Genomic DNA, 26,449 nt, shown 5'->3' on the forward strand with positions numbered 1-26,449 from the left:
TTCTGCTCAGAACAATTGCTTTAATGTTTTCATCACAGGTGGCCTTGATATCAAGGGCAGTCACTCTCACCTCGCATTTACCTAGAAAGACAAAAGTTACACGCTTCATGATATTCTGCTCAGAACAATTGTTTTAATGTTTTCGTCACAGGCAATAATGACCATAATTAAATTCATTTAAAAAAATTTATACAAATCCAGTTTTAATACTAAGATATTACAACAATGCTAATATTTAATTTATATGCAGGCAATTGTACTGCTAACTAAAAAGGTCCATTTCTAGCTCTCTCACAACCTCATTTTATTGGGTTTTCCAAATAGGCACTACTTAATGATCATTAAGTTACATATTTTGTGTTAAAGACCAGAAAACATGGCTCTCCCCACACACATCAGACAATACTTTTTATGTTACAATACAATAATACTGTAGGTCATCATGGCAGAACAGATGATGCAATGTACACACAGTCAAGCACATACATGTACACACATACACAGCCTGAAATAAAACAGCGTATACCAATCTTAAGAAATAGGGTAACGCTACACCGACGGGGAATCAGTCAACACCAACACATCAGAGTCATGGGGCAACTACAAGGAGGCAATACAGCCATTACTAGAGGAACACAGAGATAGTGGACAGTCACTACTAACACTGTGACAATAGCATCACACGGAGATGGTGGACAGTCACTGCTAGCGCAGAGTGACAATGCAGTCACATGGAGTAATTGGACAGTCACTGCCAGCACAGGGAGTAATTACAGAGTCATCACCAGCAGAGCCACAAGCAGACAGTGGCCGCCAACAAAGCTTTGGTTTGACCGTATCAAGGTACTAAGCTTCAGTCTCTCTCATCAGACAGCAAGCAACTCTTACAATTCCTCTACAAAAATAAAACCCTGATCTTGTGAATCTCCTATTTTTTTGTGCCAGTCTATTTTACTGAAAGCATTCTCTGTGTCCTTCGGAGGGATAACCATTCCCCAGGATCACTCAGATGCTCCCTCTCTCACTAAAGCATCCCTTAAGTTTCTGTTGTAGGACTTGACTGCTCACTGAATACCCGAGAAGCCAATTTTCACAAGAAACCAGACAGTGCTACTCAAATTATTAAGGGTCTTTCAGTGTGTGACTTGATAAATATATTACTTAAGTTACTAATTAAACTAGCTTATGCATTATGTGTGTGTATATATTATATATATATTGATATAAAAACACATACACACATAGAAAACTTACAGACTGGGCACTTAAGTGGCAAATGAAGTTTAATATAAATAAATGTGAGGAGATGCACTTTGGTAGGAAAAATAGAAAAATCACCTACTGCTTAGGAAATAAGGAACTGAGAGGGGTGGAAGAACAAAGTAGTCTAAGGATATAGGTGGACAAATCATTAAAGCAGCTTTGCAGGTTAGCTGTGTTATCAAAGCACTAAGATTTATTTCCAGAGTTGTAGAATTCAAAAGTAATAAATTTATATTAAAGTAAGAAATAGGAGCAGGAGTAGGCCATTTGGCTGCTCAAGCCTGCTCCCCATTTAATAAGTTCATGGCTGACCTCTGACCTCAACTCCACTTTCCTGCACTATCACCACATCCCTTGACTCCATTACAGTCTATAGATCAACCTCTGTCTGGAATATGCTCAATGACTGAGCATCCACAGTTCTCTGGGGTGGAGGGTTCCAAAGATCCACAACCTTTGCAGTGAAGAAATCGCTCCTCACCTCAGTCCTAAATGGCCCACTCCTTATCCTGAGTCTATACCCACTAGTCCTAGACTACAGCCAAGGGAATTAGCCCCTCGGCATCAAACATATCTAACCCTCTCAGAAGTTTATGTTTCAATAAGATCGTCTCTCAGTCTTCTGAACACCAGAGAATAGGGGCCCAAACTACCCAACCTCTCCTCATAGAACAATCCTCTTATCCCAGGAATTATCTAGCGAGCCATCGTGACAACCCTTAAAAGTATATCCTTCCCTTCAGTGTGGGGACCAAAACTGTAAACAGTGCCCCAGCTGTGGTCTCACCAAAGCCCTGTAATAATTTCAGCAAGACTTTCTTACCCTTGTGGTCCAACCGCTTTGACAATAAAGGCCAACACACCATTTGCCTTCCTAAAATGAAGGCAAACTACTGTGGATGCTGGAGACGTGAAATAAAAACAAAAGTGCTAGAAAAACGTTAGCTCTGTTGCTGCCAGACCTACTGAGCTTTTCCAGCACATTTTTTTTTGTTTTTATTTGCCTGCCTAATTGCTTGTTGCATCTGCATTTTAACTTTCTGTGTTTGTCATACAAGGACAACCAAATCCGTCTTAACACCAAAATTTAACAGTTTCTTACCAGTTAAAAATATTGTTTTTCTAATTGTCCCTATCAAAAAGAGAATAACTTCACATTTACACACATTACATTCACACCTGCCACTTTACTGCCCGCTCAATCTATCTCTATCCCTTTGCTTAACACTGAAGGATCATTCACGCCAACAAAAGAGAATCTAACCACCTCCCCTTGAAATCTGACAACACTACCATCACTGGATCCCCCATTATCAAAATCCCCTCGGGGTGCGGTCACCGTTAAGCAGAAACTGAACTTGCCCAGCCATTTGAAGACCTTGGCTACAAGAACAATTAGAAACTGCAACCTCTGTGACAAGTGACTCACTGCCTGACTCCCCACTTGCCTGAGTAAGTGCAGCTCCAACAAACTCAAGAAGCTCAATGCCACCCAGAATGGTCTGCTTTGACCGGCGCCCCATCCACTAATTTAAAAGTTCACCTCCAGTGTTGCAGTGTGTGCCATCTACAAGATGCACAGCAGCAACTCGCCAAGGGTCCTTGGACAGCACCTTCCAAACCAGCAACCTCTGCCACCTAGATTGACAAAGGCAGCTGGCGCATAGGGACACCATCACCTTCAAGCTCCCCTCCAAGCCACACCATTCTGCCTTAGACATAGTTCTCCATTACCTAATTGGTGCTGAGTCAAAATCCTGGAACTTTCTCCTGAACAGCACTGTGGGTGCACATGTGCCACATGGACTGCAACAATTCGAGAGGGCAGTTCACTACCTCCTTCTCCAGGGCAATTACGGATAGGTAATAAATGCCGGACTTGCCAGCGATTCCCACATCACATGATCTGTAGCTGCCCAAGCTGTCCGTACTTGTGCTCTGCTATCAATGGCCAATTGGCATGAATAAACTTGTATGGGGCACTAGTCAGGCTTAAACTTAAACTGCTCTGCCCAGTTCCATTCTCCATGCTCTAAAAACACAGAAGCACCAGAGAAAGTAGGGGGGAAAGAAAGAATTAGAAGGGTGTGACCAGAACTGAGAGGTTACAGCTCTCAGGAAAGTCTGAATATGTGGGGCTTTTTTTCTTCGGAAGGGAGAATTAAGGGTGACCTGATCTTTAGAATTATGAATGTGGAGAAAAGGTATCCGCTTTTGGGAGAATTCAAAGACTGGGCTCATGAATACAAGACTAATAGTAATTTACTGATAAAACCAGCAGGGAAATGAGAAACTTCTTTATTCGGAGAGTGGTTAGAATGTAGAATTCACTACCACAGGAAGCAGATTGAGGCGAGTAGCTTAGATGCGTTTAAAAGGAAGTTAGATGAGTACATGAGAGAAAAGGGAATAGAAAGATATGCTGAAAGGCTGAGATGTGGTAGATGGAAAGGGAGGGATTCGTACGGAGTATAAACATCGCACAATTATCCCATAATGTACCCTAAAATGTAACTTATCACCCCAGTAAGAATTGGGAAAGTCCAATCTTGGCCCCTCCCTAACAAATGCACATGATAATTTCAGGAATTTTCATCTCCCAAGCACCAGGTTTCATATTGCAACTTGAACACAGACCGAGCGGGCCAGGTCTAGAAGGTTCAGAGGGCATCACCTGAATTCCGAGTTGTCTTTCTACCTTTGTGACACAGGAAGGCTCACCCTCTGCTTGACCCATTCCCAGCTGTGTATAACTTCTACATGGGGTCTTCAGGCATGGAAAGGATTAGGTTTTAGGGTTGCCAACCGCCTGGGATTGGCTTGGAGTCTCCAGGAATTAAAGCCTAATATCTGGGACACCGCTTCAAGCAGCACGGGGAGAGAATTCACTTGGGCTTTAAAAAAACACATTTGTAAAACAAAAACATTTTATTGGTATTGGTTCCCAAAAAAAAACATTGGGGGAAAGGGTAAAAAAGTTTGCTTGACTGACAGCGAAAAAGGATCATTAATCGGGTAAGGAAGAGTCCATTCACTTTCCAATTGGCCATCGATAGCAGAGCACAAGTACAGACAGCCTGGGCAGCTACAGATCATGTGATGACATCTTCAAGAATATGTTCAGAGTTCGCATCCCTAGTGTTGTGTGGGTGCTCTGTGAAGCTCATTAATATCCTACAGTCCAAGTAAAATTCTGTAAAACTTGACGTGAATCTCGTGCAGTATCCCTGCTTAGTGTATCGTAAATGGCCTCACGGTCCCATAGTAAAAGTCAGGGGCAGTCCATGAGTCTCTTCGTAACTCCCACAGGAAAGGTAGCTCGACAGAGATGAGTAGCCCAATGTTTTTTTGCATGGGCTGTGGAGGACTTGTCAAGTCAGGAGGCTTGGCTATATTGCATCTCAAATCAGTATAACACAAGCCAATAGTTGTGCTTTCACCCAGGAGATACCAGGTTCAAAATCCACTCACAGTCCATAGCTCAAAGAGGGAGTCTTCGGGAGTGTACTTCCAGCCAACAAATTACTAGCATTGCTCAATAGTCCAGTGTGACTAACTACCACTTGTCCACAGAGCTTATGCATTCCTAGCCCCAGCCAATGTTCAAACAATCATACAGCACCAAAAGAAGCCATTCAGCCCATCATGCTTATTCCAGCCATTAGAAAGAGGTGTCTAATTACTCTCACTATTCATAGCCCTGCAAATGTTTCTTTGTAAGTGCATACCAAAATTCCTTTTTGAAAGTTAATATTGAATTTTGCAAATCAAGGACAGGTTGTGGGCATCTTAGGCTTTAACGAATTCTATAGCACATATGCTATATGTTAAACAGGTAAATAGTCCTGTATATCCATACTTAAAAGTCTTATTTATAGCACGCACTTCCTGTTGTCACATTTACTTCCTGTGCACTTTCTCCATCACATGATGCAATGACCTCCCCTTGTTATAAAACTGTCAATTATCTGACTAACAAACCATGAGAAGTGACTTGGGAGATCTGCAGGGCCATGTGTGTCACACTTCCAAAAATGAATGTATTGGAATTCTTCGAGTGATCCCTCCATCTCTATGCCTTAACATTAACAAGAGAACCAAGGAATTCCTGTGAATTAGTGTAAACAATCATAGTCACCATTTCCCTGGAATTACCATCAGACTTTTTCCGGAGCTAGGATTGGACAGCTCCCACGGTCACTGTATTTACATCACTGGATTTCTGCCCAACAGAGAACCAGAAATTTACAGGCACCCGCCAACCTACTAAATCTCCTCACCTGCAGTCATTGCTGTCCTTCCAACCCCGGGGTGAAACCTACCTATAGCAGAGGAGATGCTGGTTAAAGGGGTCAGCCACGTTTCCTTTAGATATGTCTGGGCAACAAAATACTTCACATGCCTTAACACTCTTGTCCTTGAAAACCAGCACGATCATCTGACTCTCGAAAAGCATGGCAAGAGGTATACTATGTAACACACCGGACTGCAAATGGACATGGTGGATGGGGAGACACAAAATCGCTTTTCCCACCCATTATACCAGACACCTGATATTCAGCTCAATGCAGTCATTGATGAATAATGGACATATAACAGACAACTGATGCAAGTATACCCCTGGTCATATCCAATTATAATTCCCCATAATGTATTACACTGGGAATAACATATATTCCACATAACTCATGGCGTATAATGCTCCCACACGTTGTATAGGATATTACCAGTATTGCAGCAAAACACTCCTCGGTATATTTTACCATATAACACTGAGAAACTCTGTACCTGTACACTGCAAGGTCACCCAACCTTATCCTCAAACATTCTGCTCTGAAAAGTTCCACCAGGCTCTCCCCCAGTCACCAGGGAGGAACTGCTGGAGAAATGGCAGCCACAGCCCTCTGTGGCATTTCCACCCTCTGGCTTATTTGGCCAGACTACCCACCAAAGTTGAGCTTGGAGATCCGGGGTGAATCTGGAGGGAAGGGGCAGGGTGGGAATTTAGCAAAACCTGTTATGATGTTTGGACCTAAAGGTTATCAGCACTTGACTAAACCAAAAAAAAGGGCAGACGGACCTGGTACAGGTCCAGCAGCATCCGAACAAAAGGACAGGCAGGTTGACACTTCATGTTAGTTGGATGAGGAACTGCTGCCTGGGTATTCTGACAAAGAGAGTGGGCTGGTGTTTCCTCCTGTGTGGAATGCTTGAATGTCTTGTGCGGTGGACAACTGGGATTGGGAGGTTTGGGTCTCCACTGGGGGATGTTGTGTGATTTTCTGCTGTAGCATTGTACATATGTGCCCAAAAGCCAGAATCATGAAATTCAGCTCCTCAGATCTACCACTCCACCCCCAAAAAAACATTAACCCATCTGCAGGAGAAACATCTTGATCAGACTGGTTTGAAGGTGCAACTCGTTACCACAGGAAGTTGTGGTGGATAGCATAGATGCATTTAAAGGGAAGGTATATAAACACATGACAGAGAAAGGAATAAAAGGATATGCAAAATGGATGAGATGAGATGGGAGGAGGTCATATGGAGCATTAACACTGGCACAGATGGGTTGGGCCAGATGGTTTGTTTCTGTATATTGGATGTCTTGCACGGTATATTCTAAGTAAACACAGAAGTGTGATATAAAAATGCCCTGACCACCTACAGTACGCCCCTCTGGATAACAGAAACTGGCGTGCAAATGAAATTCCCTGTAATTTGGTCTTCCAGTGATAATCAGGACGCTGGAATGAAAAGCATCCTGGCTAATGCTGGAACTTAGGGAAGATTACCTAGGAATACTGGATCGATTGCTCTCAGTGAATTCGGGGCTAGGAAGATGGGAAAGGGGAGAATGCACACCTTCAAGAGACCTACCTGCTGGCCCGTCCATTCACGAGCTGTACTCCTCCTCTTCACCTGCCCTGTACTTCCTGCACCTGGGTGAGTGGATCCAGTATGTCCAGGTGAAGCAAAAGGAAGATCGACTCCCTCCACCATCCACCCCTAATCTTTTGTTGGGGATGGGGAGGGGGGGAATAAGGCGGCTGTAAAATCAGCCAATATGAAACAGGAGCAGATTGGGGCTTGACAGGATGACCATTTCAAGATCATACCAAAATATGAGCAGGTAAAATCAGAGATTTAGGATAATTGGCAGTGGAGAAAATTAATGCATTTTGACCTTCAAACTGTTCCTTTCGGAACAATTTTCAACTTGCAAAGTCAGAACTATGAAACTGAAAAGAAAGCTTGCATACTGTACTTTTCATGACCTCAGGGCATTCTGAAATATTTTACAGCCAATGAGATACTTTTGAAGTGTAGTCACTCTTGAAACGTAGGAAATGTGCAGCCACTAATTCACATAAGCTCCCACAACCAGAAATCTGATAATGACCAGATCATCTGCTTTTAGTGATTTTGGTTGAGGAATAAATATTGAACCAAGGACACCAAGGAGAACGTTCCTTCTCTTTTTTGAAATGGTGCCGTTGGGAACTTTTACACCCGCCCAAGAGTGCAGACTGGGCCTCAGTTTAACGTCTCATCTGAAAGAATACATGACAAGAAACAGGAATAGACAATATTGCCCATCGAGCCAGCTCCACCATTGAGCATGATCATACTGATCTTGGGCTTCAACTCCACTTCCCTGCCCACTCTTCATATCCCTTGATTTCCCCAAGACACCAAAAATCTATCTATCTCAGTCTCAAACATACTCAACAATGGAGCATCCACAATAGGGAACTCCAAAGATTCACAACACTTTCGAATGAAGTAATTTTTCCTCATCTCAGTCATAAATGATCGGCCCCTGATTGTGAGACTGTGTCCCCATGTTTTAGATTCCCCGACCAGCAGAAACAATCCCTCAGCATTTAACCTATCAAGCCCCTTCAGGATCTTGTATGTTTCGATGAGACAGCCTCACATTCTTCTAAACGCCAGAGAGTACAGGCCCAATTTACTCAGCCTCTCTTCATAGGGCATCCCCCTCAACCCAATTCAGTGAACCTTTGCCACACCATCTCCAAAGCAAGTATATCTTTTCTTAAATGTAGAGACCAAAATTGCACACAGTGCCCCAGATGGGGTCACACCAAAACCCTGTACAATTGCAGCAACACTCCTTTATTCCTGTACTCCAATCCCCTTGCAATAAAGGCCAACATGCCATTTGCCTTCCTAATTTTTTGCAGTACCTACACGCTAACTTTCTGCTTTCTTGTATGAGCATGCCTAAGTCTCTCTCAAATCAACATCTACAAGTTCCACATCTTTTAAAAAATATTCTACTTTTCTATTCTTATGACCAAAGTTCATAACTTCACTTTCTCCACATTATATTCCACCTGCCATCTTGTTGCCCACTGACTTAACCTGTCTATATCCCTTTGCAGCTTCTCTGCATCCTCTTCACAGCTCAACTTTCTTGGTGTCATCAGCAAACTTAGATACATTACTCTCTGTCTCTTCACCTAAGTCATTAGTATAGATTGTAAATAGCTGAAGGACGGCACCTCCAACCACTCAGCACTCCCTCGTTACTGCACTGGAATGTCAATCTAGATTAGGTGCTCAAGTCCCTTGAATGGGAACTCAAGCCCACAAATTTTTGACTCCAATGTGAGAACACTGGCTGTTTAGAGAGACTTAATTTCTTAACAGGTTCCAGTTATATGCATTTTATATGCATTCACCAAAGATTGGCACCTGGCAAACAGGTATACTTATAGGTCATTTGACAAATATGCATGATGACAGAAAACAAAAAAAAAAACCCAGAAAACCCACAGAATGCAAATAACCTCAGAGAGTTAGCATCTCGTTGGCCACAAGATTAACTTCACAACAAGATGTCACAGAAAAAAAGCACTTGGACATCAAGAATGAAAGGGTGGTTAGAGGTGTTGGAAATGTGACAGAATTCTCGGTGTCTGACAATACTGCACTGAGGGTTGGCATTTACAACCCACCTCCCTCTTACCTACTGGCAAACTTATAACACCCCAGAGATCTCCACTGGTCAGGTTCTCTGCCCAAGCAAGGGGTGCAGTCAGGGTTATCAATAGTTCCCCCGGGGCAAGTGAAAGGGGTCCCCTCCCCTATTCTAATGTTTTATTCTTCTTTCCCCTATCTGGGGAAGTGCCATTGTGACATGACTGAAATCAGGAGCTTATTCATAGAATCACATAATGCTGAAGGCTATTTGGTCCATCTTGTCTATGCTGGCTCTTTGAAAGAGCTATTAGTCCCAATGGATCTTTCCATTTTTAGTGGTGGGAGAGGGGGAACTGCCGCCAAATCACTCCAGTCCCATCATTCACGATATAGTCTTCTTGAAATCATGTGTCAGCCACAGCTGAGTTGGTCGCACGCTCGCCTCAGAATCGCAAGGTTCCAGGTTCAAATCCCACGCCAGATCTTGAACTCAAAAAATCTAGGCTAACGCTCCAGTGCAGTGCCGAGGGGTTGCTGCATCGTCAGAAGTGCCATCTTTTGGATGAGGTGTTAAACCAAGACTCCATTTGCCTGCTTATGTGGATGTAAAAGATCCTAATGCACTATTTCGAAGAGCGTGTGAGTTCTCCTCGATGTACTAGTCAGTATTGTTCCCTCAACCTAAATCACGGGAACAGATTATCTGGTTATCACATTACTGTCTGTGGGGGCTTGCTGTATGCACACTGGCTGCTGTGTTTCTTACATTACAACATTGAAAAGACTTCAAGTACTTGTTCACTGCTGTAAACCGCTTTGAGATGTCCTATGGCCATGAAAAGAGCTGTATCAATCCAAGTCTTTTTTTCTTTTAAAGTTATAGTGCCTATTATACTATGGTACATTTTACAACATGAATTCAAAAACAGCAAAATTCCCAAATAAATTAATATTTATACATTATAACTATGTACGCCACAGCTCCATTAGTCAGCTAGGGGAGCCAGAGCAGACTGGCCAAGAGGAATCAACAGACTATTTCCACTGCAGAAAGTGGGAAGACACTCTGGTGCAATTTTATCCTAATCCTAAAGCAGGATGAGTGGTAATACTAATGTTCCACCCAATCCTGTGGATTTCCCCCGATGGCTCGGTTAGGTTAAAATTACCCCCCGCCACCCCACAAACAGCCCCGCCGACTCATAGGAGTCCCTGGCTTGTGGCCGACCAAAAATGGAGAAGGTTCATTCGGGAAGGCTCTGAACACATCGCGAGACGTCGTCTGGAACGTGCACAGGCGAAGTCGAGATGTCGGAGAAACCTCCAATCACCTCATCCACCCAACCCTCCAAGCTCCACCTGCCCCACATGTGGTAGAGTCTGTAGATCCTGCCATGTCCCCACTTCCCTGATACAGATCTTAAAACTATTGATTAAGGGAAATGTGTGAAGAAGATACCTGTTGTGGACTAGGAGCATTGACTAGAGGAACCAGGTATAAATTCATAACCCTGGAGCAAGGTGAGAGATTAGAGAACGTTGATTCATGCCACAGCCTCAGGATGTTTGACATGGTGACCAAAATCCCCCTCGAAATGTCCTGATCTGGGGTCACTTAGCAACTTAGAAAGGAGCTGGATCGATAGTTTTTGAGAAGGGGGACTGTGGATTATAGAGCACTTAACAAGGCTGAATCCCTCATCCATGCCATTGTTGCCTCTTAACTCAACTCACCTAGCCAGTCTCCCAGCTTCCACCCTCCATACACTTGAGCTCATCCAAAGTTCTGCTGTCTGTACTTTTAACTTGCATCAATTCACCCATCAACCAGTGTTCACTAAGTTATGTCAGCTCCCAGTCCAGAAATGCCGCTATTTCAAATTTCTCATCTTTTCTTTCAAATCCCTTCATGGCCTCACCCTTCTCTGACTGTCACCTCCTCCAGTCCCACACGCCTTTGAGATCCCTGAGCTCCTCTGATTCTAGCCTCTTTCACAGGATTACTAGAGGATAAACATCTCAGGAACAGGCCAATCAGCCCAACCAGTCCATGTGGTATTTATGCTCCACTCGAGCCAGCTCATGCCATTCCTTATCTAACTCCATCATTATAAGCCTCAATTCCCTTCTCCCGCATATGCTTATCTAGCCTCGTCTTGTGCAGCCCTCGATTTTAAATGCTCCACCATTGGCGCCCATGCCTTAAGCTGCCGAGGCCTGAAGCTCTAAGTGCCCTCCCTGAACCTCTCCTCCTTTTAGTCCTTAAAACCTCCCTCTTTGACAAGCTTCTGGTCACCTGACCCATATATTTCCTTATGTGGCCCGGTGTCATATTTTGTTTGGACAACTCTCTTCCGAAGCAACTTGCGACGTTTTACTATGTTAAAGGCAATATATAAATGCAAGCTGTTGTCGAGGTCAAGGGTAAAAGCGATTCTGGACTCTGTTGTGAAAGGAACTGCTAAGAGGTTCAGGGTTCACGCATAAACTAGACACATGATACAAAGTGTTGGATTAAATGCACCCACCCGACACTGCATTCCAAGAGGGAAGTGTTAGTGCTCTCAGCAATAGAATCTGTCTATCATCGCAGGATGCTGCACGGGCCGTCGAATCCTTCGGAGAAGTTCAGCGTTTACAGGAGAACAGCCTGAAACAGGTGGCAAACGCGCTCAGTACTTGAAGCCACACCAGCGCAAATAGTGAGCACCCTCGTGCCAATGCCTTTTACCCAACATACACAGTGGGCAGTAAAATCCTCTGATTGAAGTCTCCACTTTCTGACAGCCTCCTAGGGGCTTGTTAACAGTGTGAACAACCGGCTGAATTGCCACCTTTGCTTGAAAATCAGCCCAGCTTTTAGTCAGAGGGCACTGAGCTTCACAAAATGACCTGCACACTTAATGTGTTTTAATTGGCGCCTGCAGTGTTAGGAAATAATTGGTTATATTTGCCCTATATAGGTGACTGTGAATGATAAGTGCGGACGGTGGGAGTGAGGGGACGTTACCTGGATTTCACATTGTTAAAAAAAATCAATCCCCATTTAAGTGAGACTACTGGATTGGGCCAATAGCTCTAAAGTGTAGTGAAAGCAGCCTTTTGGCTACTAATAGTGGCAGGCATTGGCTGTGTAGCAGGGAGACACAGGGATGAGACTCCAATTTGCACTCAGACCAGCTCCTGTTAATATTTCTATTCAGAAGATAGATGTATTTTTAGGAAGGAAAGACCACTGTGCCCAAACAAGCCCCACCTCATTCGAGGAGACCACCATCTCCCCTGTCCGGTAATCTCTCTTGGATCTAGTTACCTCAACAGCCCATTGTGTTCCTCACCTTGTAAACCTCTCTCTCTCTCATCAACCTATTACGTCCCCCAACCACAATTTAATTTTCCCTCTCCCCTCCTTCTGTAGCCATCGTGATTTCCCCAGCTTTCCGATCTCGATCTCCCACAGCGACTTTGGCAGGAAAATGGGGCCAGTGGCCAAACCCAACATTGATCTCTCCTTTTGGTCAAAGTCACTTGGAATCAACCGGGAGTGGGGAACCTCTCCGATTCCCTCCTTCCTTTCCTAGCCGAGCTGCCATTGACGTCAAGCTGAAGGCCGTCCTGGACGATCACTTTGTGAACTTCCAGAGATGGCTCTCTAAATTTAACACCCCCCTGTTTGAACTTGCGCCACAAATTACAACAACTTGCATTTATATAGCACCTTTAACATAGCAAAGCCTCCCAAGAAGGGGAGCGTAATCAAACAAAATTTGACACCGAGCCACATAAGGAGATATTAGGTAGAGCTGTGCAAAAAGCTTGGCCAATGAGGTAGATTTTAAGGAGCTTCTTGGAGGAGAGAGAGGTAGAGGCGGTTAGGGAGTAACTCTCAGGACCCAGGGCCTTGGCAGCTGAAGGCACAGCCACCAATGGTTGAGCATACTGAAACATTGCACTGACTGCTTAACCTAGCTCTTAAGATGGTTGGTTTCTCAGAATCTCAAACAGTCCAAATGCCTCCTACCTTTCCAAATAACTGTTGGCCTCCTTCACATTAGCTGACCAATCACCCTGTCTGCTCTTCTCTGCACTGGCTCCAAGGCTTCAGTGCTGTCCTCATGTCCCATCATCAAAACTCAATGCAGCACTTGACACTGGATCTGGCCAGAGCATTGTACACCTTCCTTCTCTGACGTATCAGCATGCATTCTACTCCAACGCTACCCTCAGTCTTACTCAACTTCCCAGTGACTATTTCAACACAGCTTAAACAATACTTGTCACCCAACTGGTCTCCCAGTGTTCCCTGTCCACTTCTCCGTGTTGAGCCGAATCTACGATTTTCAGGTCTGATCGGCTGATTTCAGGGACCCAGCGGCTGACACCGTCCATTACCCCACCCCACACCACCACCCCTCATTCCTGAACAACCAATGTGCACTCAGTTTCAGACTCTAAGATGCTGGGTAGCAATTAGGAAGAGTCGGAGGGCAGGGGGTGGTGGGGGTCCCATCGCTTTTACAAACTGCATGGCAGTGGGTCCATGACAAGAAGCAGGCGTGTGACAGGCCGACCGAGAGGCAACACGGGAACACAAGGGAAAAGTGTCACGGAATGGTGCTAGCAGCAAGGGGTTAAAGTGGGGGCGGTGGGGGGAGGCTGTGCAGAGGGAGTTGTACGCTGCATCTAAATGCTATCGCTGACCTGGAGTCTTTGCTTGTTAGTTGAAAGCGGGAACCCGTTAATGAAAAACAGCAAAACAAAATCTGCTCTGTTCCACAGTGTTGGCGTCCCTCACTCTGAACACAGAACGTGCACGTCAGTTGTCACAGGCTGCGACGGTGACTGGATGAAACTCAACAAGGGGGCTTGGTCTCAAAGGAAGGTTGGGGGTGGGGCGGGGGGGGTGGTTCTGGAGGGACGTGTAGAGGGCACCCAAGATGAGCAGGAGTACGTCACCCTGTGCTTGCTCACAACGTGGAAGTCACAGCAAGCCTGCAAACAGGCGTGGGAGACCCAACGCTGGCTCATTCTCAGTTGCCGGCCAGCCCAACCAAACGGGGGCTTCCGGTGCCTAGCCACGGTCGTCAGTGCTGGTATTGGTCGGAGGAGCACACAGGACAGACGAGCCCGCCGATCGATCCCGTGGCTGGATCGACCAATCCCGACTCTTTCTCTTTCTCGACGCGTGACGGACAAACACGTACATGAGGTTAGCTTATACAGGATAATGTACAGTAACACCCTTAAGGAGGAAAAGGATGGTGACAGCGAAGGGACTGCTCGGCCAGTCTGTCTCCCCACCTCCCTCTCTCTCTCTTCTCTCTCTCCTCTCCTCAGTTGATGCCAGGATTGGCAGTGGTTGCCCGCTGCAATTTTTCACAGGCCGTCTTGTGCCGCAGGAAGCTGTCGCGCCACATGAACTTCTTGCTGCAGACGTGGCACTCGAAGGGTTTAAGGCCAGTGTGAATCTTCATGTGTTCCACCAGGTGGTGCTTCATCTTGAACTTCTTGTTGCAGATGGTGCAGCCAAAGGGCCGCAAGTTGAGGTGCATGTTGATGTGCCTGTCCCGCTGGCTCTTGTGGGTGAAGCTCTTCCCGCAGTGGCAAGCGAACATCTTGGTGCCGGCGCCGGGGCTGCCCGCTGTGGCCTGCACCGCCCCGTGGTGCGTATCGCCCTGGGGCCGGTAGACTGCCAACTGGCTGCCTGGGGTCTGGCAGGGGTAGCCTCGCAGGCTCTCGTCCAGGGGCTCATAGGTAAAGTCCTCGGAGGAGCCGCAGTAGTCAATCTGGTCTTCGAAGGCCTGCTCCTCAGGGCCCAGCAGCTCCGGCCCAGCGAGGGTGCACACGTCGCTGATGCTGAGCGTCTGCGGCTCACCGCGTCGGCAGTCCACCGTCTTCACAAAGTGCTGCTCGTCCTCCTCGCACGTCAGCACCAGGTCCTCCTCTGGCTTCTCCTTCTTGACGTACACCCAGCGTTTGTGGGGCACGATGCTGGGCTGGACATAGGCCGGCCGGTGGTACAGGCTGTCCGGGAGGCCCCCTTCAGCCACCTCCCCGCCGGCCAGCTCCCCCTGGTTGCTGGTGACCTTGTGCTCCACTTCCTTGCCTTTGCCCGCTGCTTCCTCCTCCTCCTCTTCCTCCTCCGCCTCCTCCTCCTCCTCCTCTTCGTGGGCATCCGTCTTCACCGGCATCGCCTCCTCGCTCTCCGGCCTGGCCTCGCCCACCTCCCGGGGGCTAAAGTAGTTGCTGCTGCTGGGCGACTGGTTGTCGGTGGTGCGGCAGGCCCTCTGGCCGCTGGGTGCCGGGGTGGGGAGCGGCTGGTTTTCCCTCAGCAGCTCAGTGCACTTGTCCACGACATGCCACATCTGGAGGAAGCTGCCCACCGTCAGGTAGCTGACAATGTCCGCCGGCAACACAGCCAGCCGGCCGGCATAGCAGGAGGCCAGGATACTCTCGAAGGCCCGAGAGTCCATCACGCCGGGCAACACCAGGCGGCTGGTGTTGCGGAAGAGCACCTGGTCGTGGAAGTAGGGCGAAGAGGCTGCCAGCACTGCCCGGTGGGCCTTGAACACTTTGCCCTGCACATGGATGGAGATGTCGCAGAACTTGCCTTCCATCCGCTGCTGGTTCAGGTTCTCCAGGAGGCGGCTGCTGAAGTTGGGAAAGTCCACATACAGTACGTTGCTCCCTGTGTCCATGGTTACTTCACTCCTGGTTGACAAGGGATAGGGGAGAGGGGTATTGGAAGGGGAGAGGCAAGGTGGGTGGAAGAAGACAGGAAAGAGAGATAATGAATGGCATCAGAAGAAACATTGGGGTGGGGGGGGGGGGGTGGGGTTGTCAATTTTAACTCATAGCATCAGGTGGAACCCCCAATACTGACATCAACAGAGGGTATAATTAGATGGGAGTATAAAACTAACATCCCACCTGATCCCAGCAGCTTCCCAATGGGCAGACTGGGATAAATTAACATCCCTCATTCCCCCTCCCCAGCTCATAGGTGGTCTTCAGCCCCTCAACCCTATCCCCCACTAGATCGCAGCAGATCCGTACCTCAACTCCATTTTCCCCTCTTTGCTCCACGCCCGTTGATAACTCTACCCAACAAAAACCTATTAATTTCCTCTCAAAAGCTCCAATTGACCCTTTCCGCCATGCCCACCCAACCCCTTACCACCCACCCCCACCACCCCCCTCACCCCCATGCCCCCTCAATTCTTATGGGGGAAAAAAGAGTTCCAGATTCCACCACCCTTTGTGTGAAGAAGTGCTTCCTGACATCACCGTTCCGATTAAGACTCATACGGACTTGAAACGTTAACTGTGTTCCTCTCCGCAGATGCTGTCAGACCTGCTGAGTTTTTCCAGCTATTTCTGTTTTCGTTTCAGATTTCCAGCATCCGCAGTATTTTGCTTTTATCACCGTTGCACGGCCTAGTTTCTAACTTTAAGGTCAATGCTCGCTTTGTTCTGGGCTCCCCTTACCAGCCACGTTCCCTCCTATTCACCTTGCCTGTATGAGAACTGTTTGCTGCACTGCACGTTACCTTTAAGATTGCCGTGCAGCCATGCATGCGTGCATCTGAAAGGGGCCGCCGCTTGTGTGCGACCTGTTTGTTCCCTGCCTGGCACAATCTCGATGGCTGCGCAGCCACACCCCTGCGCATTTCAGAGGGATAGCTGCCCACTGAGGAAACCACCCTGTCAAATCCTTTCACCTTTAAATAGCTCCATTCGATCACCCTTCCGTCGACTAAACTCAATGGCGTACAAGCCTGGCCTTTGCAGCCTGTGCTCATAAATCGCCATAAGACATAGGAGCAGAAGTAGCCCATTCGGCCCATTGAGTCTGCCCCGCCATTCAATGAGATCATGGCTGATCTGATAATCCCCAAATCCACTTTCCTGCTTTTTGCCCATAACCCTTGATTCCCTTACTGATTAAAAATGTCTATCTCAGCCTTGAATATGCCTAACGACCCAACCTCTACAGCCCTCTGCGGTAAAGAATTCCTCAGGTTGACTACTCTCTGAGAGAAGAATTTCCTCCTCATTTTTCTTTTAAATGGGCACCCCCTTGCTCTGAGGTTATGCCCTCTGGTCCTAGACTCTCCCACAAGAGGAAACAACCTCTCACCATCTACCCTGTCAAGCCCTCCAAGATACTTTTATGTTTCAACAAGGTCGCTTCTCATTCTTCTAAACTTCAAAGAGTACAGGCCCAACCTACTCAAACTCTCCTCATTAGAAAATCCCTTCATACCCAGGATCAACCTATACCCATTCAATAAATGGACGTTCCTTCACTCAAGAAAACTGAGATTCTAATTGTTTAGCAATGACTTGAACTCGCTTTAGTGACGTTAGTGGACAAATATGTCATGTTGTATGAAATTCCTGGCTGCCTTATAGCTTGAAGTCCATTTCAAATCAGTGGATTAGTATCTCTGCTTGAATAGCAAAGAGCAGCACCTCACAAACATTCATCTGCTAACTTCACTAATGCAGCCTTACCTACACGCAGTTCGAAGCCAGTTAACACATCAAGTGATGGGACAATTCAGGGTATGGTGGTTAATGGTTGAGTTATTGGGTCAGTAATCCTGAGCACAAAGATATTACATAATATCAGATTATATATGAAACTATCATTTCCGCTCAGAACTATTTGAGTTTAAAAGTCGGCCATTAGCAATGGGAGCCCAGAACATGAGGTTTTTCAGATTGGGTACAGTTTCGAGTCTTGGCTGATCTGGAAAGCTGAACAGGCAATATTTTAAGGGATTCTTCAAATTGGGACATAGCTTCATCCTGTTACAATAAACTCTAAAGAAGAATAAAAGAACTTGCATTTGTCTGGAGCCTTTCACGGCCTCAGGACATCCCAAGCCGCTTTACAGCCAATGCAGTACTTTTGGAAGTGGAGTCACTGTTGTGTCGGAAACATGGCAGCCATTTTGTGTTCGGCAAGGTTCTACGGAGCAGCAATGAGATAACGATCAGAAAATCCGTTCACAGCGATGTTGTTTGAGGGGTAAATATGGGCCAGGACTCATGCTGCTGTGAAAGGCCAGTCAGACATTCCTGAAACACTACCAACAAGAGGCCACTCATCACCACCCTCAATTAGCCATGCTCAGCTTTTCACCAACAGAGCAGGGGACTACCAGGATCACAAAGAGAACAGAGCCAATTAACCTGACAGTCTATGTCTGCAAAAAGCCACCGCTGACATAAACCCAGACGTTAAGCAGACTAAAGCCACCCTTTTACAATAGGAATCATTGCTGAAAGGAACACACATCCAACTAGAAGATAGCAGGATTAACAGGTGTGTTCAATGCTGTCATCTAGTCAGGTATTACAGCTAATGGCCACTGAACTCAATTATTCCATAGAGAAACCATCTGAGCCCCTCAATTAGATTCCAGTCTGTAACTCATGCCCAGGTATCCATTATTCTATATATAAATCATCTGAGCCCCTCGATTAGATTCCAGTCTGTAACTCACTCCTGGGTATCCATTATTCTATATATAAACCATCTGAACACCTCGATCAGATTCCTGTCTGTAACTCACTACCCCCAGGTATCCATTATTCTATATATAAATCATCTCAAACCCTCGATTAGATTCCAGTCTGTAACTCATGCCCAGGTATCCATTATTCTATATATAAATCATCTGAGCCCCTCGATTAGATTCCAGTCTGTAACTCACTCCTGGGTATCCATTATTCTATATATAAACCATCTGAACCCCTCGATTAAATTCCAGTCTGTAACTCACTACCCCCAGGTATCCATTATACTATATATAAATCATCTCAAACCCTCGATTAGATTCCAGTCTGTAACTCATGCCCAGGTATCCATTATTCTATATATAAATCATCTGAGCCCCTCGATTAGATTCCAGTCTGTAACTCACTCCTGGGTATCCCTTATTCTATATATAAACCATCTGAACCCCTCGATCAGATTCCTGTCTGTAACTCACTACCCCCAGGTATCCATTATTCTATATATAAATCATCTCAAACGCTCGATTAGATTCCAGTCTGTAACTCATGCCCAGGTATCCATTATTCTATATATAAACCATCTGAACCCCTTGATTACATTCTAGTCTGTAACTCACTCCCAGGTATCCATTATACTATATGTAAATCATCTCAGAATCACAGAATTACACTGTGCAAAAGAGGCCCTTCGGCCCATCGAGTCTGCACTGACATGTGAGAAACACCTGACCGACCTAATCTCATTTACCAGCACTTGGCCCATAGCCTTGAATGTTATGATGTGCCAAGTGCTCACCCAGGTACTTTTTAAAGGTTGTGAGGCAACCCACCTCCACCACCTTCCCAGGCAGCACATTCCAGACTGTCACCACCCTCTGGGTAAAAAAGTTTCTCCTCACATTCCCCGTAAACCTCCTGCTCATCACCTTGAACTTGTGTCTGACCCTTCAACTACAGGGAACAGCTGCTCCACCCTGTCCATGCCCCTCATAACCTTGTACACCTCGATCAGGTCGTCCCTCAGTCTTCTTTACTCCAACGAAAACAACCCAAATCTATCCAACCTCTCTTCATAACTTAAATGTTTCATCCCAGGCAACATCCTAGTGAATCTCCTCTGTACCCCCTCCAGTGCAATCACGTCCTTCCTATAATGTGACGACCAGAACTGCACACAGTACTCCAGCTGTGGCGTCAGCAAGATACTATACAACTCCAACATGACCTCTCTACTTTTGTAATTTATGCCTCGACTGATAAAGGTAAGTGTCCCATAAGCCTTTCTCACCACCCCACTAACATGCCCCTCCGCCTTCAGAGATCTATGGACACACACACCAAGGTCCATTTGTTCCTCAGAACTTCCTAGTGTCAAACCGTTTATTGAATACTTCCTTGTCAAATTACTCCTTCCAAAGTGTATCACCTCACACTTTTCAGAGTTAAATCCCATCTGCCACTTATCTGCCCATTTGGCCATCCTGACTTTATCTTCCTGTAGCCCAAGACCCTCAACTGCACTGTTAACCACCCGGCCAATCTTCGTGTCATCCGCAAAGTTACGAATCCTACCCCCCACATAGTCATCTATGTCATTTATATAAATGACAAATAATAGGGGACCCAGCACAGATCCCTGTGGTACACCACTGAATATGGGCTTCCAGTCACTAAAGCATCCTTCTGTCATCACCCTGTCTCCTACAACTAAGCCAATTTTGAATCCACCTTATCAAATTACCCTGTATCCCATGTGCATTTGCCTTTTTTATAAGTCTCCCATGTGGGACCTTGTCAAAGGTTTTGCTGAAATCTATATAAACTACATCAACTGCACAACCCTCATCTACACACCTGGTCACCACCTCAAAAAATTCAATCAAATTTGTTAGGCATGACCTCCTCTGACAAAGCCATGCTGACTATCCCTGATCAAACCTTGCCTCTCCAAGTGGAGATAGATTCTCTCCTTCAGAACTTTCTCCAATAGTTTCCCGACCACTGACATGAGACTCACTGGTCTGTAGTTCCCTGGCTTATCGCGACAACCCTTCTTAAATAGCGGAATCACATTAGCTGTTCTCCGGTCCTCTGGCACCTCCCCGGTGGCCAGAGAGGAATTAAAAATTTGGGTCAGAGCCCCTGCGATCTCCTCCCTTGCCTCCCTCAGCAGTCTGGGACACAAATCATCCGGACCTGGAGATTTGTCCACTTTTAAGCCTGCCAACACCTCAAATACTTTGTCACTCCCAATATCAATTTGTTCAGGAACCTCACAGTCTCTGTCCCCGAGTTCCATACCTTCATCCTCATTCTCTTGGGTGAAGACAGATGTGAAATATTCGTTCAACACTCTACCGAAGACCTCTGGCTCCACCTATATATTGCCCCCTTGGTCCCTAATGAGCCCTACTCTTTCCCTGGTTATCCTCTTCCCATCGATATACATATAGAATATCTTGGGATTTTCCCTACTTTTATCAGCCAGAGCTTTCTCATATCCCCTCTTTGTTCTCCTAATTGTTTTCTTAAGCCCAACCCTGCAATTTCCGTGCTCCACTAATGCTTCTGCTGATTTGCTTTCCTTGTACCTGCTAAAAGCATCTCTTTTCCTTCTCATCATATCCTGAATATCTCTGGTCATCCATGGTTCTCTGGGCTTGTTACTCCTTCCTATCAGCCTAGAGGGAGCATGTTGAGCATGTACCCTCCCCATTTCCTTTTTGAATGCCTTCCCCCCTCCCCCCACTGCTCCCCTGTAGCTTTCACCACAAGTAGCTGTTCCCAGTCTATCTTGGCCAGATCCTGCCTTATTTTACTATAATCTACTCTCCCCCAATCCAAAACATTTTTTGGCAACTTGTCTATATCCTTGTCCATAACAAGCTTAAACTGTACCATGTTGTGGTCGCTATCACTAAAATGCTCCCCCACCACCACCTGTCCGGCTTCATTCCCTAGAATTAGGTCCAGCACTGCACCGTCCCTTGTTGGACCCTCTACATATTGACCTAAAAAGTTCTCCCGTACACATTAAGAAATCCACTCCATCCAAGCCCTTAACACTATGTCTATCCCAATTAATGTCGGGAAAGTTGAAATCACCTGATATAATTACCCTATTGTTATTGTTTTTACACACCGCCACATATTTGCTCCTCAATTCCCTGCTGGCTATCTGGGGGTCTATAATAAACACCTAATAATGTGGCTGCCCCTTTTTTATTCCTAAGCTTTACCCACAAAGCTTCAGTCAATGCCCCCTCCAAGATATCATCTCTCCTTACTAAAGTAACTGACTCCTCAACTAATAATGCAACGCCTCCTCCTCTTTTACCCCCTCCCCTGTCTCGTCTGAAGATTCTACATCCTGAAATGTTGAGCTGCCAATCCTGCCCTCCCCTCAACCACGTCTCCATGATGGCTACTATATCACAATTCCACGTGTCAATCCTCACCCTTAACTCATCCGTTTTACCTGTAATACTCCTGGCATTAGAGGCCATCCAGCCTTGCCTTACTCCCTTGAAGCTTATGGCAGCTGTACTCCCTCTGACTTGATTGTTTTACTGTATTATGATGTGTCCCTATTCTGCTAACATTCTGTGTCCCCTCCCTCTGCTGAATTAGTTTAACCTCCTCCCAACAGCACTAGCAAACCCGCCCGCAAGGATGTTAGTCCCGCTCTGGTTCAGATGTAGACAATCCCGCTTGTACAGGTCCCACCTTCCCCAGAAACTGTCCCAGTAATCCAGGAATCTAAAACCCTCCCTCCTACACCAACTCTTAAGCCATGTATTCATCTGCGCTATTCTCCTATTTCTGAGCTCGCTAGCATGTGGCACTGGGAGTAATCCAGAGATTATAACCTGAGATGTCTTGCTTTTTAGTCTACCACCTAACTCCCTGAACTCTTGATGCAAGACCTCATCCCTCTTTCTACCTATGTCATTAGAACCAACATGTACCATGACCTCTGCCTTATCACCCTCCCCCTTCAGGATGCCCTGCAGCCTTAGTGACATCCCGGACCCTGGCACCAGGGAGGCAGCACACTGTCCTGGAGTCATGTTGACGGCCACAGTAGCACCTATCTGTTCCCCTGACTATAGAATCCCCTATTACTATTGCTCTTCCTCCCTTCCACCCCTCCTGTACAGACAGGCTGCTTGTGGTGCCAGAAGCTTGGCTCTGTCCGCACTCCCTGGAGGAACCAGCGCCCTCATCAGCCTCCAAAACGAATGCTGATTTGCGAGCGGGACCCCAGGGGACTCTTGAACTACCTGCCTGTTTCTCTTGGACTGACTGGTGGTCACCCATTCCCTTCCTTCCTCAAGTCCCTTCAACTGCGGTGTAACCACCTCTCTAAACATGCTATCTACGATGCTCCACAGTATTCCCAGCTGCCGTTCCAGCTCTGAAACCCGAGCTTCCAGGAGCTGCAGCTGGACACACTTCCTGCACACATGCTGGCCCCAGGCACTGGAAATATCCCCGGCTTCCCACGTGGTGCATGAGGAACACACCACGGTTTTGAGTGCTCCTGCCATGACTTATCCCTTTAAATTAAACCTTTTAAGTCAATTACTCTAGGGCCCTTCTTTCCTGATCCTCATTACTGCAGAATATACAAACTGTTAATCACAAAAAGACCTTAAACTATATGCAATTGAAGTAGTAAATACCTTACCCACTACTTACCAGTGATTCCTTTCCCTTGTAGCCTCTCCTGCTGCAGCACGCTCTGAAGATTTAAGAAGTTGGATAGCAAGGAAAAAATGCAAAGAGCACCTCATCCCCTATGCACCGAATTCCTGCTTTGCGCCAAATTGCCATTACCCCACACTCACCCTGGCTGTGTCTCACTCAAAATGAGGTCTCTCCCCTGCAAACTCAGTGATCACGTGCTTCTAATAGTCCCTTTCTTAAATGCAGCTGAGGTGAGCTGAGATGACTCACACTAGTTAAGTTTCAATTAGTAATCAACACCTAATAAGGACCTAATCATGCTTCAGGTGATTGACAGTTAACTGTCACACAGTCAGCTGAGTCAGCTACCTTACCAACCTTTTAACTAGACTACTGAACTTATAAAAAAATTAAAGAGAAAGTCTTACCAGTTCAATTCCCACTATGCACCAAATTGCCAATACCCACACTCACTCTGGATGTGTCTCACTCGGGATGAGGTCTCTCCCCTGCTCATGTGCAAGCATCTGAACCTTTCAATGAGATTCCAGTCTGCAACTCACGCCTGGGTATCCATTATTCTATATATAAACTATCTGAAGCCTTCAATTAGATTCCATCCTGTAGCTCACTCCCAGGTATGCAGTATTCTATATGTAAATCATCTGAACCCCTTGATTAGATTCCAGACTGTAACTCATTCCCAGATACCCATTATTCTACATATAAACCATCTAAATCCTGGTAAATATAAGATCCAGAGGGGACTTGACAGAGTGGATACCAATAAGATGTTTCCTCTTGTGGAGGAGACCAGAACTAGGGTACAGAGTTTAAGAATAAGAGGCCTCCCTTTTAAGACTGAGTTGCAGAGAACTTTCTTCTCTCAGAAGTCATTAGTCTGTGGAATTCTCTCCCCCAGAAAGCAATGGAGGCTGAATTTATTCAAGGCTGAGTTAGACAGATGTTTCATAGACAAGGAAGTCAAGGGTTGTGGGCAGCTGGGCAGGAAAGTGAAGTTGAGACCACAACCAGTTCAGCCATGATCTTAAATGGTGACATAGGCTCGGACAGCTGAATAGCCTACTCCTGCTCCTATGTCAACCCTTTGTTGGATTCCAAGCTGTAACTCATTTTTGGGTATCCATTATTCTATACATAAACCATCTGAACCCTTTGATTAGATTCCAGCCTGTGTCTCATTCCTAAGTATCCATTAAGGTACAAATTAAATTGGAGTAAAGCTGCTTTTTAGCAACTCTGGTCACAGTGTGTCACGTCCTGGAGACCTGGGCACGTGGGCATGGCAGAACTGTTGATGAACTTCATAGTGTGCCAGTCACAAAACGTTTAACATATGTCCATGTAGTTGTGTACTAGGTTTTATCTATCACAACAATATCAGAAGTAGAAGAGACACCAAATACACACAGAAATATGAACACAAAAAGGCAAACGCACAAAGATATACAAAGACTTAGAAGTAAAAATAGACAAATACATACAAATACAAAGATTATACACACATACACACACTGACATATACAGATAAATATGGACTCTGTATATAAATATCACCTAATTATATATGCAGGCATGTACAGACTCACAAATACTTGCACAAATGCATTTATAGACAAACACAAATGCATTCAGATATATATTACATACATAACAGTCTAGTCATGCAGATATATACATGTACACACACAGGTGAAGATGTACTTAGAAAGAGGCATATGTGCACATATACTCACACACACACACAAACTGGACACAGACAAATGCACAAATTTAGGACTGAGATGAGGAGAAATTACCTAACACAAAGAGTTATTAATCTTTGGAATTCTCTACCCCAGAGGGTTGTGGATGATCCATTGTTGAATATATTTAAGGCTGGGATAGACAGATTTTTGGTCTCTCAGGGAATCAAGGGATATGGCTGGGAAAGTGTAGTTGAATAGCAGAGCAGGTCTACTCCCGCTGCTAATTTCCTGTGTACACCCATTCAACCCCTCCACAAACACACACGCCCACAAATTTTCACACACGCTCATACACATACGTATGTGTGGCCTGCACACACACACACATACACACACACCTATAACACTCCCAACACATATGCAGATATATGTCTATATGCACACAGGTACTCACACATATGTGCAAATACAAACATATTCAAACACACATGCTCTTACACATACTAACAGTCACTCTTACACAAATATACACTCTCTAATATACACATACTGTGCACACAGATGAAGAGTACACATAGACCTATACACACAGCTGTATGTGTGTATATATATATATATAGAGAGAGAGAGAGAGTACACACACGATATATACACACACACACAGGATATATATACACATAAGCACTCCCCCACCCCCTGCCGGGTTGGGGTAATTTATAGAGGGTTTAAAGGAGGTGGTTGAAGGAGCCGCACAGTTCTCCAGGCCCTGCCTCTGTGGCTCCATCTTTGGTCACTTTGTCCCTGTCCCGCTGCCCCGGACACGGAGCTCCAGCCCCCGGCACGGTTGCTACCAGAAGCCGAAGCCCAGCCCAGTCCGGCTCAGCTCGGCTCGGCTCGGCTCGGTCCCGAGGCCTCGGTGCGACCAGACGCGGCCGGGGGTTGGAGGGAGGGCGCGGCCTGTCCTGTCCCCAAAGCCCCGGCGCTGGGTACTCACCGTGAGCTGGCAGGAGGCTCCGGCTCGGTGCGGCGTCAGGGCGGGGCCTGGGGAGGGTGGGGGGCGGGGCCTGGGGAGGGTGGGGGGCGGGGCCTGGGGAGGGTGGGGGGCGGGGCGGGGGCGGGGTCTGGGGAGTGTGGGGGCGGGGTCTGGGGAGAGTGGGGTTGCGGGGAGACTGGAGGAGGGACTTGGGGAGGACCTAAGGCGGGGCCTAGGGAATTGGGGAGGGGTCTGGGCAGTGTGGGGGCGGGGCTGGGGGAGTGTGGGGGGGGCCTTGGGAGTGTGGGGGAGGGGCCGGGGGAGTTTGGGGGCGGGG

The 26,449-nt window shown here is 46.4% G+C and overlaps 1 protein-coding gene across 4 annotated transcripts; it reads right to left on the reverse strand.

Annotated features, from left to right (window-relative positions):
* LOC121291543 (zinc finger and BTB domain-containing protein 22-like) lies at positions 1-26,175 on the reverse strand. Of its 4 annotated transcripts, none has more exons than XM_041212897.1 (4): positions 26,134-26,175; positions 14,515-15,924; positions 5,544-5,585; positions 1-81 (listed from the first exon to the last, which is right to left on the reverse strand). In XM_041212897.1, the coding sequence occupies exon 2, from the start codon at positions 15,909-15,911 to the stop codon at positions 14,547-14,549; it is 1,365 nt and encodes a 454-aa protein (XP_041068831.1). In that variant the 5' UTR covers positions 15,912-15,924; positions 26,134-26,175; the 3' UTR covers positions 1-81; positions 5,544-5,585; positions 14,515-14,546. The 4 variants fall into 4 exon arrangements, with proteins under 4 accessions (XP_041068831.1, XP_041068828.1, XP_041068829.1 ...); XM_041212894.1 differs by lacking the exon at positions 26,134-26,175 and adding an exon at positions 18,067-18,125; XM_041212895.1 differs by lacking the exons at positions 5,544-5,585; positions 26,134-26,175 and adding an exon at positions 18,067-18,125.
* Positions 26,176-26,449: the final 274 nt, after the last annotated feature.

This window comes from Carcharodon carcharias, chromosome 19 (assembly GCF_017639515.1).
Source record: "Carcharodon carcharias isolate sCarCar2 chromosome 19, sCarCar2.pri, whole genome shotgun sequence".
Classification (NCBI taxonomy): domain Eukaryota; kingdom Metazoa; phylum Chordata; class Chondrichthyes; order Lamniformes; family Lamnidae; genus Carcharodon; species Carcharodon carcharias.